At 35.8% G+C, this 21,459-nt stretch overlaps 1 protein-coding gene across 9 annotated transcripts in view; it reads right to left on the bottom strand.

Annotated features, from left to right (window-relative positions):
- Nucleotides 1–21,459, bottom strand: part of LOC150104491 (RNA-binding protein Musashi homolog Rbp6-like) — a 768,426-nt gene that overhangs the window by 617,246 nt on the left and 129,721 nt on the right. For all 9 annotated transcript variants that reach the window (XM_090395177.1, XM_090395182.1, XM_090395176.1 and 6 more), the window contains exon 5: nucleotides 17,492–17,533. In XM_090395177.1, coding sequence (XP_090251303.1) covers nucleotides 17,492–17,533 — 42 coding nt within the window. The remainder of the gene's footprint in view (nucleotides 1–17,491; nucleotides 17,534–21,459) is intronic.

The raw sequence follows: 21,459 nt of genomic DNA on the forward strand, positions 1-21,459 counted from the left end.
ATGAAGTAGGCGGAGATTACGTCCACTTCTTCATGATTCTATGAGCCCAATAAACAAAAAACTTCGATCTTAGAGAGAGAAAGAAAGAGAGAGAGACGATTTTAAGCATCCAGCATTATAGAGAATGAACACATGTACACGAAGTAGGTGAAGATGACGTCCATGTCTTCAGTGGTCATTTCTGAGAACTAAACTCCTACATTCGGCCTAGTGCATATTCGCAGATCACGTGCCGAATATCTCTATGACACTATACCACCAAAGTGTTTCCATCTGATACATATCTGATGATATTTCCATTTGCTATGGAATCTTCGCACTGCACATCATCAATGTGACTTAACGTACACCATTTGTTAGTAGAGTAGGGCAGCGTGATATCCGATCATACCGAACACTTCTCCCTAGGCAATTTATATCGCTAAATGTTCCAGAACCATCCCCTCACGCAAGAAACCGCAAAGCTATGCCAAACATTCCCTTTCCGCATGTCTAATGTCAATATACCTGTCAGCTGTCCAGCACTATGCCACTCAGTCTGTTGCTCTAGAAACCTATATGGCCTCACCGATAGCAACGTATGCACTGTGCATTTCTGAGAAGAGAATACAGATAATAAGCTTTGATGTCAAGAAAATAGTTTCGTTTCAAAAAATAGACATATTAGAAAATGCCCTTACCAGTAGATATGCTCACAATAAAATCAAATGCTGAACTTTCTGCTTATTCTCTTCAATTTAGAGTATTTCATTCTATTATGCAAATCTTTTATAGTGGAACACTAATAAGTGCGAGCCAAATAGGTGTTAAAAATAAAAATTTTTAAAATAACAACACAGCAATAACAATGGTCACAAATTGCTTATTTGAATATCGCACTGGTAAGGGACAGTACTCGTGGGTACAAGAAAGAGATGCAATGAAGTTTATGTGAGAAACATTTTTTTTTTCTTTTTTCTTAACTAGTGCAAATCAGCTTTAGTCTTGTGAGAAGAGTTTTTGATTCATTTAAGCAGTACGCCAGATTAAATATGTATAATCGTTGTTATTTAGAATTTCACTTTGTAATTCTCACTGTTTACTTTTAAAGATATTATACGATTAAGCCTAATGTTTACATGTCTTTCAGCAGGACAAATTGCTGGAAAGCCAGAATCGGAAAATTTAAAAAATAATAAAAAAAAAGTGTTTGTTTCGAAAAAAATGAAATTAAATTTCACCAACTGCATTTGTGCAATAAGTCGGTAGATTGTTATTTCATGTTTTTTTGAATATTTCTGCTGAGATGTTTTTTTTTTTTATAAAGGAAACTAGTCTGCCTAAAATTGAAACCAGTTACAAATTAAGTTTGCTTTACGGAGATATATTTAAATTCGATAGATTTGGAGTTGTATTCACATTTACAATTAACAATTTTTAATGATAATCCTAACCACAGTAGGCTGTAAACCTATAGCAAATTAGTAATGTACGTTGGCTAATCGTTAGATAATTCAGAAATGCTGCTCTAAAAGCAAACATGGCACTGTATTTTTAGCGTACTTAAAGCCTCGAGTTAAAGTTGGATTGGGTTGTTCTGAATTAAAGTAAAAGCAAAGTCTAGCGTTGATACTGATAGCCTTTGGTTGGAAGAACTACGAAGGCTCCCCCTCGAGTAAAAGTGATGATCTGATCAGGCTGTTAAATTTGTCTATTACCTAAAAAGATTCAAGGGCATCCATGTCAAGTGATATTTAAAACCACATCTTGTCGTTGAGAGAGAGACACCATCCACTCAATCAACCATGCCACTCTGGCTTGCGAGACTTTATGTTAATACGATATGAATGAAGTTTGGTAAACCTATCCAAGCAAAGATGTTTTTTTTTTAAAGTAATATGAAGAGGAAACTAAAGCCATGAAGCATGCGTATTATTTCTGTTTTAGGCTGGTTTGACGGATTTTTTTTCAGGAATGAAAACTCCGTTTTTCTGAAGGACAATTTCTGATCAGTTCACACCAATGTTACATTTCATTTTCTTGAGATAAGTTGGTTCAGTATTTTGATTTCTCAGTCAGTCAGCCGGATAAGCCAACACGAAGATTCCTTGATGCTCCCAATGCAATGTTTGTTCTTCATGTTGATAAATTCTTCCTTACGCTTTATTTTTTTAAGATGGCTGGCGATTTTATTTAATATTGCATCTCCCCATTTCTGTCGTTCAAGTTTTCGTGGCGTTTGCAACTTTAATCACGTTATATCAAAATGCATTATTATTATTATTATTATTATTCATTTTATTTATTTATTTATTTTGATTGGACATTAGCATCAATAGTGAACCGCAAGTAATTTGTCTTGTTTGATCCGGAAACCATTTTCCATTGTGTGTGCCTCTTCCATTGGTTTCGTCGATTGCATCTAAGAATGCTTCAATGATCACATATAAGTGGTTTTTCACAAATAAAAATAAACTTATGGGAATCGGAGTCAGTCTCCCTCAAAGTAATCCCTTCTGCAAAGTACACATTTCTGGTCATCACTGCCGTTGCTGGAAACAATGATAAAATCAGTTTTTGTAATATCCAAAGTGAGCCATCATAACCGGAATATGGAGGCAGATGTATTTGTGGCATTCCTTTTTTTATTCTTTTTTTTGTCAAAAATTTTGTAGCGTATAGCATTTTTTGAACTTTGTTGAAATGCGCTTCATGTTCAGATCTTCGTTTAAAATTTAGTTCGCATGAATATACCAATTCCGACCACTTCTATCTCGAGTACAGTTAAATATCAGTTATTGTGAACTAAACTGCAGTCTGTCCATGTTTTCGTTATTTTTTGAAGATGGTGTTCGCCCACAGCGCATATCTCTAATGATTTTAAAACTGCAATTCGGCGGAACCACTCCAAGAGATGAGTACATTCCAAAACAGCATAACCATTATGCCATTTATAGTAATTGATGCCTGTGTAAAATTAAATTTAAAAGCAGAGCTATTTGGGCAATGGGAGTAGTCCATTTATCACAAATAGGCTACAAGAGATATAATTCACGATTTTAGTTAAAGGATTATTAATTTGGCGTACCTTGATGCGTCATGTTGCTGGCTTGTTGTGTTCATTTTTTTGAAGATAAAGATAGTAAATAACTTGATACGATTAGGGCAAAGATAGCATATAATTAGAAGTGATGAACATAAAGAACCGATAAATGAGCGTAGAAATACATATTAAATAGCCAAAAAAACGTTATGCCTATCGTTATTAGCAGGTAGGGATGAATCAGTTGATTTTGAAAACCCTTTTGAACAATTCAGATAGATGAAAATTATTATGCATGCTTTACTAAAATTGTAATGCAAAAATATAACCATATACACTGAGTAGCCACTTTATTAGGAACACCTCCCCATTTAGGACACACCGTTCATGAAGACGTTAAGTCGCGTGGCTGCAGTTTGCTATATACATCAGACAGACAGGCATCTGACGGTTCTGTTTCTTGTGTTTGATTTCACAGAATGGATTAAATTCGTGAGTTAAGTGACTTTGGTATGATTGTTGTACCAGTATCTCGAAAACGTCTATTCTTCTGGGCTTTTCACACAAAATAGTGATTAGGGTATACCAGGGTGGTGTAACAACCATAACATGCTGCTCGTAGGGGGAAAAACATTTCGAAGTTGTTCTGTTTTTAGCATGTATGTAATGTATTTAATTAAACTAGCAAAATAAACAATAAAAATAAAGTAAGAGACATATGCTGCAAGGTCATGCTTATTTATGAGATGAGCAAATCTGTTATGGAGCGAAGAGGGAGAGAGAGAGAGAGAGAGAGAGAGATTTTTTACATTTACAAATTTTTTAAAAAAAAAAAAAACAGTTCGGATTTTCTTAGCACGGATTAAGAAAATCTGCATTCAATTTTAATTTACTGTTTTGCATCCAGAGAATTTAATACTGTGGTTTGTTTGTTATGTGATCATTTGGAAATAATATGTAAGTTGGATTTAATATATTTACAAAAATAGGACGATCATATATCCCTATTTTCAAATAGAGTCTAAATTTCACATACAGCCCCATCTATGTAAATTTATATCGCACAAATGATGAAACTATTATTTTTAAAAAACTCAGTGTTTATGAATAAAGCTACCGACGAACCTTTTAGGCAAATAAAGGAATTTACCGTACCCCCCCCGCCCTGACAATATACTCTTCTTTCGATGCGTTTTCTGTATAAAAGAACGTGGATGTTCCTAAAACTGTACACTTCATCTACAAACGCCTCATTTTTTTATTCAAATCTGGCAGAACGAACAAAAATAACTTCTTCAGATACCCCTTCTCTAATTAAGATAATTATCTCGGTATATTTTGAAAAATGTAATGATATCGTTTACGAATAGATTTTCTGTCTTCCCACGGGCCAAAGCACCAGCGGTCAACTCGCTGAAAATTTTCTCTTCTACATAGTCACAATTTTTATCCCCATCTCTTGTGTATTGCTAACGAGAATGCTATACGTAAACTACTTCATTATTTGAGCATTTAGCCACAGATGCAATTCTCCATCCAATGTGAAGATAACATAAATCCATATTTTAAAAAAAACGACTTAACTACACTGCTTGGAAAGAAGTCAACGAATCCATTGTGTCCGTCGTCTCGTTACATAGCACGATGCCCTTTGCCCATGGGTGTGTGTGTGTGGGGGGGGGTGTCTGTTAACTTCTTTCCAAGCAGTGTATAATCAGAAGAGAGTATCATATTAATACTAAAGAATACCACAAACCACATACGTTGGTAAATACTTACATTTCACTTCTTATCCTCCTTATTATAACAAAATGTCTATGATGTCAATAACACAGTTCATTAATGAATAAAAATACTCATCTTTAAACTTTAAACCTAGAAATCGCATGCCTTATAGGCAACTTCCATTTCCGACATCATCCTCAACAGCCAATATATTATGCAATCCATTTGTCCGAAAATTGTGTACCCTCATCCCACAATCCTTTAATGAGAATCAAATAACTCATTCATCCATCAGCTCATTGGACATCATCAGATTCCGTATGGTAACTACCTTCCTTGATAATATTCCACACCAGTCCTAGCCAGGTGGTCCTATCGTATGCTTTTCTGGAGACGCCAACTCTCTGAAGATCCGCCATTCCAGACACACCATCCATCAATCTCACTGAAGGTCTACCCCTTCCTCTTTCCCTGGAACTTTATCTTCTATTATTGATTTGAGTTCTCCTTCCATCCTTTCAATGTGTCCATAATATTTCAGCTCTCTTCTGTCAATATCTTTAATGAGCCTTAAATTTCTGCCGATCTTTTCTAGCACCGGAAACATCTTTTGTAACACCGCATCTCAAAAGTAACTATCCTTTTTCTATGAGACTTCTTTAGGTTCCAAGTCACATCCATGAGTCACTGTTGGAAAAACAGCTACACCAGAATCCTCAACTTCGTTCCGATGGAGACAGATCTATCCTTCCAGATTTTAGGCAAGTCTTTGGCTATTGTTTTGACCATTCCAATGAAGTCACTAATGTCTTCTGAACAACAATTCTTCAGATTAATAACGGATCCTAGGTATGCATTCGAACTTGTTGACTTCCTCAAGTCAGCAAGTTCGAAATTAATTCCCATATATTCAAAGTAAATTCCCATATATTCAAAAGATCTACAAAGCCATCATACCTAGATCTACATAGCCATCATCTTTAAATATTCAAATTACAGAATTGTTTTTACCACCCCTAATAAACTGCAAACTTACTAAAACACAATAACACAGAGTAATTTATTACTGCAGTGTAATGTTGTTTATAAATTTAACAGTCAGCCTCGATTCAGTACGTTGCATTAGATCTATCATTCGTTCTTTAAAAATCGCGTTTAATTGAATATTACCAAGATTACAATATTCCCATGCCTGCCTTTGTACAACCCACCAAAAAAAGAAAAAACTATAAATAAGCACACCAGCAATATTAATAAAAATCCCACTGCTGAAATATCTTTACATGTTATACAGTTGAAATGCATTTATAGTTACAGTGTCCAGAAAATTGACCTATAAGAACCAGTCAATATACCATAAAGACGCAAATATCCTATATAATCCGCTCTTTTGGTAATTAAATAAAATACACTATCCCCTCGTTACTCCCACCTAATTCCAATTAATATATAGTGAGCCACACACGGGAAGCTCATAACTAGCATGCTTATCCTTATGACGACGGTGCGTGTATTTATGTTTAGCTCCTAATTTCCAATTTTATAATTTTTAAATCCGTCGCCTTCCAAAACTTGTTTTGTTTTCTTGATTTATATATCTACCTTTGATATATCGTTACTTATTTGGTTTTCACTTTAAACATTGTTCTTTCTCCAACTCGCATCGTTTTCTACTTGTCCTTAATAATTTTATTTGAATATCACCATCAATCTGATATTCATATTATTCAAATAAGTCTTGTATATTATTCTTTCAAATTTAAATTTCAATTAATGAATAATTTTTAATATATTGTTTACTGCTTGGTAAAAAGGGATAGCTCCTGAAACAATAAAGCTTAGATTTTATTCACATAAAATCTGACAAACTGGGAGCCAAATGAAACGCATGTTTCAGAATATTATTATTTGACACCTCCAGGGAGTCTAAAAGCTCATCGAGGGAGGGCATCTACTCTACAACTCTCTATCTCCACCACCCACAATCCACCAACTACGATGAACCACAACTAATCCGAGGTCATCTACCTACTAGTATTTTCACAAACAATCAGAAACATCCAAGCCCACAGCGGGATTCGAACCTTCAGCCTTTCGACTGGTGAGCGAATACGCTAACCACTCGGCAACCAGGCCTGCAAATATATATTCCAAAGTCATATAATGATTATTTCCATTAATGTACAATTCACGTAAAGAACATATTTAAAACGAAACTCAAATTCTTGATTTTGTAATTTCTTTCATTTATTATTATGTCGAACATTATTGAAAGCAAAAATATCAAAAAGTACAGATTTGTTTCTGTGCTATAAGCAAGAAACAAATAAATACACTAACAAAGATATCAAGTAATTGTAAATGCACAGATCTATTTAAGAAAACGAACAATAAAAAATTCTAAACTTTCACATAAAATAAAGTTTCCATCTAAGGTAAAGCGTTACCTATTACGTCTGTGTTCATCTTCTAGTGGCTTGTCCTTATACTAAGAGCCCGTGGCACTGACTTGCATTATGCATTAACGTATTTTTAGTTTTTGTAGTGCTCGTATTGGTCGCCACTTTTATACGTACCTTCAATAACCGCATCTGCAGTGCTTGCATTCACAAGAAAATGAAGAAATCTGGATGTGCGAGATTCAGTTTGAGAAAATTGCATTCCATCGATTTACATTATTTCATTCTTTACTGCCACGATGTGTTCATCTAAGGTAAAGTATCCTCCACAACTAAGCAGCCATCCACGCAGCCAACGAACATGTACTGCAGCATCAGCGATAACTTTTTATAGGACCGAACACTGTCATTAACTTTTCCCTCTCAACTTCACACTTTATCTTTAATTCTATTTTCTTCTAGGCTTACCCTGGGGTAGATTTTAACTAAGTCGTTTCCACTCCTTCGAACTCAGTTCTTTCCGAGATACTGCAGTGTACATTTATTTCAAACATACTTATCGAACAACCGCACTTTAAAATGGATTCACTGATCATTGACAACATAATAGTATCAGTTAACGCTCAGGATCTGCTTTCTGCTTTGTTCTCGATACAAAGCGTCCTCTCTCTCTCTCTCTCTCTCTGATGTACAACGATGTACCATGAAGTGCAACAACAACAAAAAAAAAACTACTTTCTAGCAGAAAAGAGATTATATTCTTGTTATTCTTGCTTTTATCGAGTATGCTGAATGGAGAATGCAATATCATTCATGATTTCATAGGACCGAATACTGTCTTTAACTTTTCCCTCTCAACTTCACTCATGGCTGGTTTTCTTTTACTTCACTGTTTTTTTGCGTTTATGTTTAGCTCATAATTTTAAATTCTAGAAATTAATTCCTTGCATGCTGAATAGCGATTGCAATGGAATTTATGATATCGCATTCAAGACTCGGATCAATCGTTTTTGATTATAGAAAAAGCATAACTATAAATATAATAACCTATAAGTGTTGTTTTGAAGCACAAAGTCCCGTTTGCACACAGATGTGCATAATATGGATGAAATAAAGAATACGAGAACAATACTATGAGTATATCATACTAAAAGACAACTAAATGAAAATCTTGAGTAACTGTAAACAAAAGAAACTACATGTGAAAATATCGATTAGATAAATAGGAATGAATAGCTTTTAACAATTATGGATTAGAAAAGCAAATCGTGTAAAGTTTCATTATGAGCTGTTTAATTTATAAAATGATACAGTATAGGATTTGGGAGGAGATATTCTGTTTATTTGATGATGATGATGATGTTAAACTGGGAAAAGTAGTGACGAAGTACTCTAATGTTATGGTGTTACATCGAGATTTCAACAGGCTGACTTAGAATGAATGGGAATTGCATTGTAATGGTGTATATTCGCCAGAGTAGATTAAACAAGGCATATTATATTGGAATAACTGAGCCCCAGCGCATGGACAGGAAGTTGAGGGGACAGATTGCAAAACTTGTGAAATTTAGGCACAGAATTGTTGCCATATTTCGAAACCTTGACAAGTAGGATAAAATAGGTGTTGGTGTCATTATCAAGGCAATGGTCAGACCATATCTACAGTTTTGTACGTATATCTGGCCATCTAAGTATCTGAACAATAATAAAAAATAAAAATAAAAAAACCGAGAGGACCCATAAACCAGAGACGATGACTGCTACGCATGATAGCATATCGAGGGAATGTGCTCTACAGAGTGCTGCTATAAATGAGACATAACTTGGTGATAAGTCATCGAACATATTTCTCATATATCGATGTAGGAGGATTATCAGATGTAGATGGCGTGTGCGCCGATAATGAAATAAAAACGGCACTTACATTTGATGCTCGCTCTGCATAAAATCTTTTAGTTCAAAAATTGCTCCGGCTATTTTTGAAAATATAAAAATTATCAAACTAATTTTATTTTTATGCGGCAATTTCACGAATTCTTGTTAGCCGGGTCATCTCACGTTCATTGACAGTATCTCTTACTCAACTACTGTTCGATTTTTTTTTTTTTATGGTAATACAACTAGAGGTTAGAAAGCCACATCACATATTAATACGCTTGGTGGGCTAAGAATTATAAGAGTACTTTAAGTCCCAAATAATCAACATGATAGTTTGACATCAGGTGATGATGATGATCTAGAGCCTGAAGACTTTCAGAAATACAATGCTATATCGAGATTCCAACAGAGCGTGTAGGATGCAAAACAGAGAGGCAATCTACTCGGTAGGAATAATTCATCTTAATACATTTACATTTGAAATAATTAATTCAAATCTAGTTAGTGCTTGCTTTAGAACTGCCGATTTGCCAAATTTACGTATTCTTACTTCTGTTGCTTAAACTATAACAAAGCAGAACAACATATAGGAAATTTACTAACCCACTTTCTCGCAGTAGTGTTCATAGAAAATATAAAATGCATGTTCACAGCCTTGCGTGATATGTTTATAAATATAGATTTACTTAAACGTGCGTTGTCCATGGAATCCATCGCTTCATATGAAACAGTAAGTAGCACGTGTCAATTCCAGGCTACATAAAGACCGTTGGCAGGTACCAAGAGCTGTGTGATTATGCGTCTGTGAATGTAAATTTCGATGATAACGAAACAGCCACACTTAATAAAGTGACTCTGTATTATATTATAATATCTTTATGTGACTCCAATCACGAAAGGTTGTAAACCTACAGTATACTACTATCGTATAATGGTTAAGGATACTTACCGCATAATAATGGTTATACATACTACTTTTATTAATTTTATTATTATTATGTAACACCTCCAGGAAGTCCAAAGGACTCATCGAGGGAGGAAACCTACTCTACCACTCTCCACCAACCGCAACACCGCAACTAACTTCATAATCTACACCGACGCCATCTACCGCCGATCACCACCACCACTACTATTATTTTCACAAACAATCACAATTATCTATGCCCACGGCGGGATTCGAGCCTGCATCCTTTTAGCTGGAGAGCGGATACGCTAAGCACTCGGCCAACCAGGCCGGCATTACTACTTACATTATTAATAAAATTAGTATGCATTTTTCGGTAATTCTAACATAATCTGGAAACCCTTCTCAAGAGACCAAACATGGAATTTTCCAAGCAACTCTTGGCCTCCATTAAGCGGAGAGGGAGTCTCAAGCCGGGCGATGAAATTCATCATCCACCTACCTAGAGACAATCACAAACATTCAGCTGGATTCGAACCCATAGCCAATACTTGTGACCTGGAGAGCGGATACTCAAACCAACGGGTCCCCAATTATAGCGTCAAACATTGCGTGAAACCTTTACTTCCATTACATTTGCACCGACATGTTTGCCGTCGAATATAATAGTACTCTTGTGGCCTTGGAGAACATGTTGATATAAGGCAATATCATAAGAAACCATGTTGATATTACCAGATTTTGTGTCGGGATTACAAGATTATATAAGGCAATATCATAAGAATCAATGTTGTTGTTACAAGATTATGTGTCGGCGAAATGGCAATGAAATGGAGCTATAATAATGTGACATATTGCCATCCTTCGGAAAGATAAAATACATGATACATTTTAAGATCAAATAACTTCCTGCATTATCGATAAAAGCACGAAAATGTTTTATAAAATATGAAACTGCATTCTGCCATTGCATCGTACAATGAGTATAGCATCAGTTGAGATCTCTCATTATACTCTTTGGTCAACTAAAATAATAGGCAATTGTTATTAAAATAATAATTGCTAAAATAATAAAAAAATAATAATAATAAATAATAATGGGAACAACATAAGCTTTGCACGTGTAGCCGAAGTAATGTTTGCTCCTGTTCGGAATAATTCCGGTTCCAGTTTTTCGATCTAACTGCAGGAACAGGACAACGGGCCTATCGTTCCATGTGTTGGTGCAGGAATTGTTTCTTTATATATGTTAGATTTATTCATGCAAGTGAAGTGATGATGTCAGAATGCCATAACTTACTTGAATATTATTACCCATTGGGTTTAGATCCATGACTCAACTGGGCCAATAAAATATACAATAAATGCAGCGTCTGGCATCTGGAAGTATTCCTGAATGAATGCTTGCGACTTGAAGCACTGTCCTGTCTGAATAACCGTTACCACATAGATGAACTAAGCAGAAAGATGCATCTTAATGGGTAATGAAACAGTTCCATGGAATGGTGGCTTATACAGATTTGATGGGCCTGCAGTTGCTTCATTAGATGATGGGAGTTGGGGGGTGGGAGGATCTGGCTGTGAGATAACGGGAAACAAGCAGTTCACAACGCCTTTCCACCCCTCGTGAAGTCAGTATGATAAACTCTACCAAGGGATACAAATTATTAGAATATAGATGTACCTAATCAACTGGCCACACATTTTATGAGTAATGTAATATGCATAGCATAATAATAATAATAATATTAGATCTTGCTATACGAAGAATACTTGTGTTTAATACATTTAATTCAATGTTTCACTAATGTGGTACATTTGCTTCCGAGAGCATTCAATGTGCACACCCACTGAATGCAGTGTGTGTGTGTGTGTGTGTGTGTGTGTGTGTGTGTGTGTGTGTGTGTGTGTGTGTGTGTGTGTGTGTGTGTGTGTGTGTGTGTGTGTGTGTGTGTGTGTGTGTGTGTGTGTTATAAAACGAACATCTTTCTCGTCCCCTCCGTAATCAATACTCTTTAGACCAGTAAACAAAAAACAGCTCATTTTAAAACAGACTATTTCTGAAGTTTGAGAGAATGGAGAGAACGATTTCACGTAGTCGTTTCCAGGCTGTTAAATGCAGTCTGCATGAAGTAGCACTTTCTGTTAGTAAACTCGGCCTAAGGCTTTGTTTGGTGAAAAAGGACTCGCAGCCATATACTCGCCAAGGCTCATTTACACTGAAACGAATAATGAAAGAATAGCGTGACGTCGAGTGATGACAGCACTATTTAGTGTAGACTAGAAATGAAGAAAAAGGAAAGAATCAACTCCAACGTTAAGTTTAGAACTATAGTGATGAGAAAAGGCAGTGCTAAGTGATGGTATAGTCTGCATAAAATGAGAAGGCAACCTTACGTATGAGTATTATCAAGACCAGAGGTTCTCTTGAAAATAATAATGTCTCTACGAACCCCACAGTCATCGAACGCTTGTGCATTTTATAGTCTTCTAGCGAATATATAACTACCACCTTTCAACAGTTTTTTTTTTAAATCAGACCATATCAAAATTACATAAATACTATATTTCGCTATAAAAATATATTCTATTTCAAATAGCTCAATAATACCATTTCATTAAAAATAATTTATAAAAAAAAATTGTGCTGTGGGCACTTTCGTAGTGCATTCGGTAGCGACAAGGCCATTTGGATCGAAAGACCTAGATTAGAATTTCTTCTAGAAAGCAGGAACATTTCAACGGGAGATGAATTAACTCAATACCAAAATGTAATTTTTTCCCTGCAAACTGCAAAATGTATAAGCTTATTTTTGTAGTAAGAACGCGAAGAATACCAGGGCTTTTCAACTGAAGGTGAGCTAGCCGTGTATCCAGGGAGGATTTTTCAGTTGTAATACACTGTGCAGATGGATATAACGAATCTATCAATTAGTGCATTAATCAGATTTCAAAGAAGCCAAGTTACCTGGCCGTAAAAGGCCACTGAATGGAATGTCTGCAGTAACTTAGTAGAGATACACATACAGGCCACAGAATTAGAAACTTATTTAACACCATGTTGGTCCTCCTTTGTGGTAAAACATAGATACAACAAGGTGTTGGATTGCATCTACGATACAACATATCAGGCATTCACCAGACAGTCCTTTACTAGCTCAGATTTGACGGAAGAAGACTTTGCTCCCGGATCTGTTTTTCTAACATGTCCCATACAATCTAAATTACGGTTTAGATCCGGGCTATGTGGTGACTAGGGAAGATGGTGGAAGTCGCTATCATGCTCGCTGAACCATTGCTGAACAATTCTTGTGCGATGGACAGTAACATTGTCATTCATGAAGCAACTGTCATCTGCTGGATAAAAAGTTAACAATGTTCAGATATTCCTTGGAGGACATCCGACCTTCAAGCACAAAAGGGGGACCTGTTCCATACCAACAGAATATGTCCCACACCACCTCCAAAACCTTCAGTTATGTTTACAAATAAGGTGAGTTCATTGCTTCATGGGACTCCTGCCAAACTCTCTTCCTATCGTCGGTACAGAACGAGGTATACCGTGACTCGTCAGACCATATGACTTTTTTTCCAGTCTTCGAGTGTCCAGTTAGTCACGGTGTTCCTCCACAGTAGACGAACTTTCCGGTTCTTCGTAGAAATCAGTGGTTTCCGTACAGGGATACGACAGCCAATACCAGTCCTCTTCAATTCCCTGCACATAGTTCGGTGAAATATGAGTCCAAAACAGTCTTCATTAAATGCTTCGGTCAATTGCTGCACATGCAGTAAGTTTTATTTGTCCTTACAAGCCTTCTCAGACGACAGCTGTCTCCTTCCTGCATCGTGGGTTATTTTTCCACACCCGGAATATCTACCCTTTTGAGAAAACAGTCAACTCTGCTGTTTTCAAAATCGTGGCTCCTGCCAGAAGGGCACATACGATGTCTTTCTATTGAACTCTGAAAGATCTTTCATTTTTCCTATTTTGATCAACACTGTTGACTATTACTGACCAGCAGCATTATTAAATAGTTGCCTGTAATACGTTGGGATGCACGTCACCAAGTATTTTACATATATGCTACGTTAGTGACGTTTACGTATATCTGCATAAAGATTGTTAACTTAGCGGCTAGTGTGTGCACGCACACACACGCACACACACGCACACACACACACACACACACACCCGCCACTGAATTACATGATGAAACTCGCTTACGCAGCGTATATGGAAAATACTTGGTATGCTTACCACGTGTTCTAGGCAACTATTTAAGAATGATGCTGGTCAGTAATCGTCAATAGTGTTGATCACAATGGAAAAAACAACGGATCTTTTGGAGTTCGATACAGTGTGAAAGGACAGAGAGCTGTTCTTCGGGAATTGTGGGTGCCGTCTGGCTGGAACCACGATTTTGAAAACAGCAGAGTTGACTAGTTTCTCAAAAGGTGCGATATCCCGGATGTTTAATCAGTGGAAAAATAACGCACATTGCTTGTCGAAGCTGTGGTCCTAAGACAATCTGTCAGGAACGAGATCGCGTCGTCTGAGAAGGCCTGTACGGACAAACAGAACTTCCTGCGTTCGGCAATTGACAGTTTTCCCCCTTCAAGCCATTTGAGCCTTTTGATAGGCAAAACAGTAGCCGCATATTGCAGTACCTATTTATCACTTAAAGACATTCACATCAGGTATCCAATAATGACGGTGGTGGTTTCACACACACACACAGCAAATGAAATTCATCTTTAACCTAAAAAACATTCCCAAAACACCCTACAGGTGGATTCGAACCCACAGTCTGTTGGATAGGGAACGAATACACTGCTCGTTCAGCCAACAAGCTTGCTTTGTTGAGTAGAAACTAATAAGCTTTATAAAGCGTCAATTAATATAAAAGTGATCTGGTCAACAGGGAATTTAAGTTCAGAGATCATATTAGTAAAGCTCAGAAGGTTGTAGGATGTTTAAATGAAATAAGCTTTACTTGTGGGAGGGAAAAAAAAAGTTATAACACCTTAAATAATATAAGTTTCTGGTTAAGGAAATGCCAGATTACAAATTACGGCTTTCCTCGCCCAGTTTTTAAGGAGTGCCAAATGAATCCAAGTTATTTTATAGACGATTCCTTAAATGGGTCGAGGGATTCCAACCGGAATATTAAAATAATTATTTGATAAGTTGGTAAGTTAGTTCATGGAATATACACGATGGAAAACATGAGTTTGTTACATTTGGCTGAACCACTCTCTGCTATGGGTCTAATAAAAAGGCGATGAATAAACATATATATTAAATTAGTTTATCTTGTGCAGTTAAGTTCAAAATACATTTAATAACCTTCAGCAATGAGTTGCAGAGGGACAATGAATTTATGAAGCTTCAGGAAAGAATTAAATAGTGATTATGGTTGGAAGACAGGCCAATCAATAAAAAGGGGAAAAAGTCGGAGACAATCATATAAAAGTATGTTTCTAAATAGCATTCTGGTAAATAGTCCGTTTATTGTTATCATGGCAATTCAAGATAGAATCGTTATGTACAGTAGGCTTTGCTTTCCCATAATTTTGCTAATAAAATGGTTCACCTAAAGTCAAATATGAACACAGATCAAATTTTGCATACAAAATATCATAAGATATTATCAAACTAAAGAGGAGACGTGGAATTATATTATTATAAATTGAACATATTATAATTTCGACTAATTTTGCCAATTAAAAGGACACGATTATAAGAAAAGAAGAAAATAGCATCAACACATTTCGAACATAAATAATTACTCTATGATTCTAATTAGACGGAATTTATGCAAAGTCAGTATTTGTAATCCACATAAAATTTTTTTCGGACCATCTTAATTTTGTTTCAATCTGTAGATTCGCAGACGCGAAATGTTGCAAACTTATCTCAATAATTCCGATCGGTGCGCAAGCAATTTAATAAGCTTGTACAGAGGACTATATGGTTCGATATTCGTACAAAAAAGTCTACTTCTGGTAAACAAAATGGCAATAAAAAAACAAAAACATATAGTTAATACATGCAACACGTGACTTAATGTTACCTTCTCTTTCTCCTTATTTAGATTTCTTTGTGACCTACCCTATTGATCAACACAGCGAAATATTGTTAGCCACAAGAAGTGATTATTAATATGCGAATCGAAATATTCCATCTGATTACTGTTACTCGACCAAAGAAACATAAACTGATGCAGAGCATGACCAAATGTCGTCGGCTAAGAGAATATGATTAGTTATTGTTACGATAGAACTAGTTTTCATTATATCGTGTTGTATACAAAGAGTATCTGTAACACGCTGTTCCTTTCTCGAATACTGTGATAGCAAACTGGCTTTCAATACACTTCTTATAAAAGCCGTTCAGTTCGGGTGAATGGGGGGGGGGGGGGATATTATTCCCTCAAAACCGAGATATACTTAGATTCGTAATATAGCTTTGATACTTTCGTGCGGTTATAAATGATCATTTAAATGGCAAAATTTCAGGCTGCCAAAATTAGTTACTCGTTTGTCCGCTAAAGATCAATATACAGTTAATATTTTTGTAAAATGTTCGGTTCATAAATACTGTGCATATCAAACATTTCTCATAATAGAAATGCTATTTCTATGCAAACATTCGATATCGAGATGTGTCTCAGAAAATGATCTGATGGGAAAAATCCATGAGAAAACTTAAGCAGCATAATTACTACGTTAATTAACAAAAAAGAGGGATTTAAAGACCGAAGAAACAAAATTATTTGATTCAGTAATTGCGCTCTTACTCCAATATTCTTAGAGAGAAAATAAAATTAAATTCTGTTTTCATTTTATTTTACTATTTTCCGTCTGGGTGATAAAATGACAGTCAAGAAAAGTAGCTGTCTTTACACGAGAATAATGGCATAAAAAATAAACAGTTTAAACTGAAGACAATGAGCCGCTCTGAAATTAAATTGTTAATACATTTTTCTGGCATTAAAGGAGAAAAAAGCGAAGAAAGAAGATTTCATGAAGTAGAAAGTAATGAAGATGCCATTAGTATATCGCTGATTACACCACCGATTACTTGCATTATCAACACTCTAAAAGCAACCTCATATTCATTGCTAGCTAAGAAAATAGTGACAATTAAAATCCCTACAGCGTGTATATTATACGTCATTTGAGGAAATAAAGCATTATTGTTGTTCGAATTATTGGCCCCAGACTGCTCTTTCATTAATGCCGGCTATTAGACATAACTTGACGTTGTAGCTAATAGTGGAACCGCCGCAGTCATTTTTAGCGATATATCGGGCTTCCTCCTCGACTAGCGTTCATCGTAATAAAGAAAATGCTCCCCTTCCATTTGCTCATTAACAGTGTAAAGATGCGCACTTCTCAATGAAATAAAACCTTTTACTTGGTATAACGCTCCACCCAAACATAACAAGTGAACATCATTTATTAGAGCGGCGGAAGGAAGGACGCTACAATGCATGGGTGGGTCCGAGAGTAAAATCGAAGAGTAACGGGATAAAATAATAAAATAAGCTGTCTTACCTTTGGGTGTGCCCGTTTCGGGAAGGCAATCTTTGGATCGATCTGGTAAAGAACAAACGAAAGTAGATATGAGATTCTGTTCACTTATTTTCACAAATGTTAAAAGAAACTCAGGAAATAAACTACCACATTTTCACTTTAAGAAAAACAACTGTGGATATTTTTGTTAATTTTTTTTACAAAGTATGCAAAGAAAAGATTTTTCAAGTCTTTGAGATGATGTTCTCATTACAAATATTTCGTAGAAAAGCTCATCCCTAACAGTAATGGCTAAACTTGACCGGTATTATTGACACAATATTAATCATTTTAGCCCTCTATCAATCATTGTGAAATGCAGTTAAAAATAATGTTCGAATACACTATTTTTAATTGCATTTGCTAAATGTCATTTCATTTTTATCATATACTTTAAATTTGAACATAAGAAAACTTCTCGCTACATTTAGAATCTCATATTGCATTCGATGACAAAAAAACTGTTACATAACTGATAAGAATCTCAGTTTTTTCATTTTAGTATAAGTTACCTTCATAACTCTGCTACTAGCAAGTACCAAATGCTTTATTCAGAGTAACTGGAGTGACCGGTAAATAAGATTTAATTATAAAAACATACTACATGTGCCACAGTGCCATTCAGAAAACTGTACATTTCAGTATCTTTCTACCTTGACAACTCCTGAAACGCAGGCACAGCTGCCAGTAAAACTTATGTTCTATTCACAGGCAAATCTAAGTAAATGGACTGGCAATCGTCAAAAATAACGGTAACTTAGAAATGTTACCTGAAATACGCTGATGATATCACGTCACGCAAAACATATTCTGCTTCAAATCGCCTTTGCCAAATCCATTCGATACAATTTCCAATTTTCCGTTCAAAGACTGCAAGATACTTTATTATCGACAGAATATTTTAACCAATAGTTAAATCCGTGTTTTATGTGTTCTGTCATAGCACCGAGTTTTCTGTATTTTTTGCAACCCAAATACTAGAACGAAACTCAAGAGTAGAGTAGTTGAACAGGGCTGTCTTCCTTTAGCAGATTATTCTAGAACACCAACAATTAGGTGGCGGACGAATTTCATCCCTGTATGAGAATACCAGCCTGTTTATTACAGATCCCCTAAAGAGGTTTAAAAATGTTTGATTTCTAGACAGATTTTGCTTATTATCTAACCCTTACTAATCATGGCACTAATTCTAATGCACTATAAAGTTTAGAGCCTTTTGCAGGTTAAGTTCACAACAACAACAACAACAAGAAAGGAATTCCACGTGTGCAACCTGTGATTAAGCTCAGCATTAAGACAAACACTTCTATAATAGGTACGGTGACCATACGTCCTTTATTTCACTGCTCTGTCCTTTAGATTTTTTTTTTCTAAAATGGCCATTTTGTCCTTTATTTTGTGAATTGAATACTAGCACGCAGCACACGGCCCACAGAAACATGAACCTATCATTTCACCGGCACTCGCTAGCGGCGCGGCATATATAGCTGGTTCATTTATGTGCGTGTGTACATATTGTACTTGACTGTGTGTAGTTAGAAGCTGTTAGGAGTGAGTGGATGTAAACACGTATCTTTTAAAAACATTTTAAAAATTGGTGAATTATGCTTATGTCCCCCCTGGATCTAATGTCCCCACTGAACGAGTATTTTCATTAGTGAACAATATGTGGACCAGTGAAAAGAAACAATTTAAAATCGAAACATTGAAAACACGCATTTATACCAAATGCAACTTTGACATGAATTGTATACAGTTTTATGAATTTTTAAAACAAGAACCTGATTTATTAAAAACAGTTCATTCTTGCGAAAAGTATCAAAATTAAAAATTTTTAAATTAATAATATGATTGTTTAAAATGCCATATATATATGTTTATATTTTATAATAAATGTTATAACGCTTTTTAGTTTTAGTGAAACAAATAAATGCAACCTGCTTTTTTTATTATGAAACAATTTCTGATTTGTCCTTTATTATCTCCAAAAAAATATGGTCACTGTAATAATAGATGAAAACAGGTGTTTTCATACATAAATTATACTTAACTAAACTAAAACATGCGTAGGTTTAGTTAAGTAATCTGCATATCACGCATGCGTGATTATTCGGATAATGTAATCGTTTCCACTTTCATGTCATGTTGTAAGCCTGACTGAAGTAATAATAAAAACAGTGTGTGTGTGCAGTTTTCGCGTCTGAACACACACACACACACACACACACACACACACACACACACACACACACACACACACACACACACACACACACACACACACACACACCACTAGACAAAATAACAAAACACTTCGAAAATGTGATGTAATTCGTGCAGTTCATGATGAAGCAAGATAGAATTTGGCATGATGGCGTACAACAGAATAGCAATAAAATGAAGAGACAGCGAAAATTGTTAGATAGGTTAAAAGGATTACATAGCAGTGTATAAGAATTATCAAAAAATATCATATTACAGAAGTCGACAATATGATTCACATAACACCGGTATGGTGTATAATCTCCTCTAATGGCTAAACAGGTCTGAAAGCAGAGGGTTATTCCCAATATAAGGGTGTCTATAAGATCCTGTGGCAACATTCTTCCACAGAATGTTGCCACAGAGGTGGTGGTGGTGGTGTCGGCATGCAATGCGACGACCAAGGCGTTCACACATGCTTTGGATTTTGGTCTGGTGAACGTAACCACGCCAATCATCGAATATTTTCGGTTTCAAGATACTCCTCTACTATTCGAGCTTTATGGGTATTGTCATGCATGAATAGAAAATCTGGAAAAATCGCACCACTACGAAGTCAACATAGTTCGAAGTTTTGTATTCAGTATCCCTAACAAAAACATGAAGAAAGGTGCGCCGTTGATCATTATTCAGCTCCACATGAGAACAATGCCTCCATCATAAATCACTTTCTCTGATGTTGAAGGGATGATGCCATATTCCTTGTTCTCTCCAGATAAAACAAAGTTTAGAATCTTCTTCTTGTAATAGTTCCTGTCTCCTGAAAACTGCGTCCATAGTACTGAGATACTTGATAACACATTAAGCCAACGTGCCATCTTTGAATACGACTCTCGGCTTCAAATCCAACGGCCCACTATCTCAAATAATCATCTAAACGATGATGAAGAGAAAGCATGAGTAAAGAAAAAAACCACTGAGCAAAGAAAAAGCATGAGTAAATTACATTACTCATACCTTGAACCTTTAGTTGGAAAAACCTGAATGCTTTATGCTAAACATCTGAACCACATCTATTTTCAGACTTCTGATTGAAATTCTGAAGAGAAAGCTACAACCAAATGGGCTCACACCAGCTGAGAGAAGACCAGCAAATAACTTTCAAACTCGAAAGTTATTTGCTCGAAATAACTTTAAACTCGAAACGCAAATTGCAGAACTGTTACATCATTATGAGACTGAATGAGAAATTTTAGAGCAGAGCTGTCGTCATACATGAAACATGGACACGCGATTTTGAATCAGAAGTGAAAAATCAATCTTAACAGGGGAACATCCAATCGTTCCTGGTCCAAAACTGTTGGGTCAGTCGAAAGTTAACTTAATGATGATAATGGCTTGCCATGGGAATGGAGAGATAGCGACAGGCAGAGCATGTGCATTGCCAACTGTAATATTAGAGAATAACAGGAGGAATCTCTGCAAGGCATTTTGTATCTGGATATTCGCATGAAAAGATCAGACATATTCATGGCTGGAATACTCACTTTACATAACTCGCAAATCCACGTTTCACATGAAGTCGTTAATCTTATGGAAACATATTACAAGTACTTCCTCATCTCCCATCCGTCACTGATATGAGTTCTCCAAACTTAGATATGTTCCTAAGTTGAGAGAACCACTCCATTGGGAACGCTTCACTTCCATCAACAAGGTTTCTGCTGAAGTAACTCGATATGCTATCT

This window comes from Typopeltis vanoorti, chromosome 7, assembly GCF_054136105.1.
Source record: "Typopeltis vanoorti isolate ZY-2024b chromosome 7, IOZ_Tvanoo_1.0, whole genome shotgun sequence".
Taxonomy (NCBI): domain Eukaryota; kingdom Metazoa; phylum Arthropoda; class Arachnida; order Uropygi; family Thelyphonidae; genus Typopeltis; species Typopeltis vanoorti.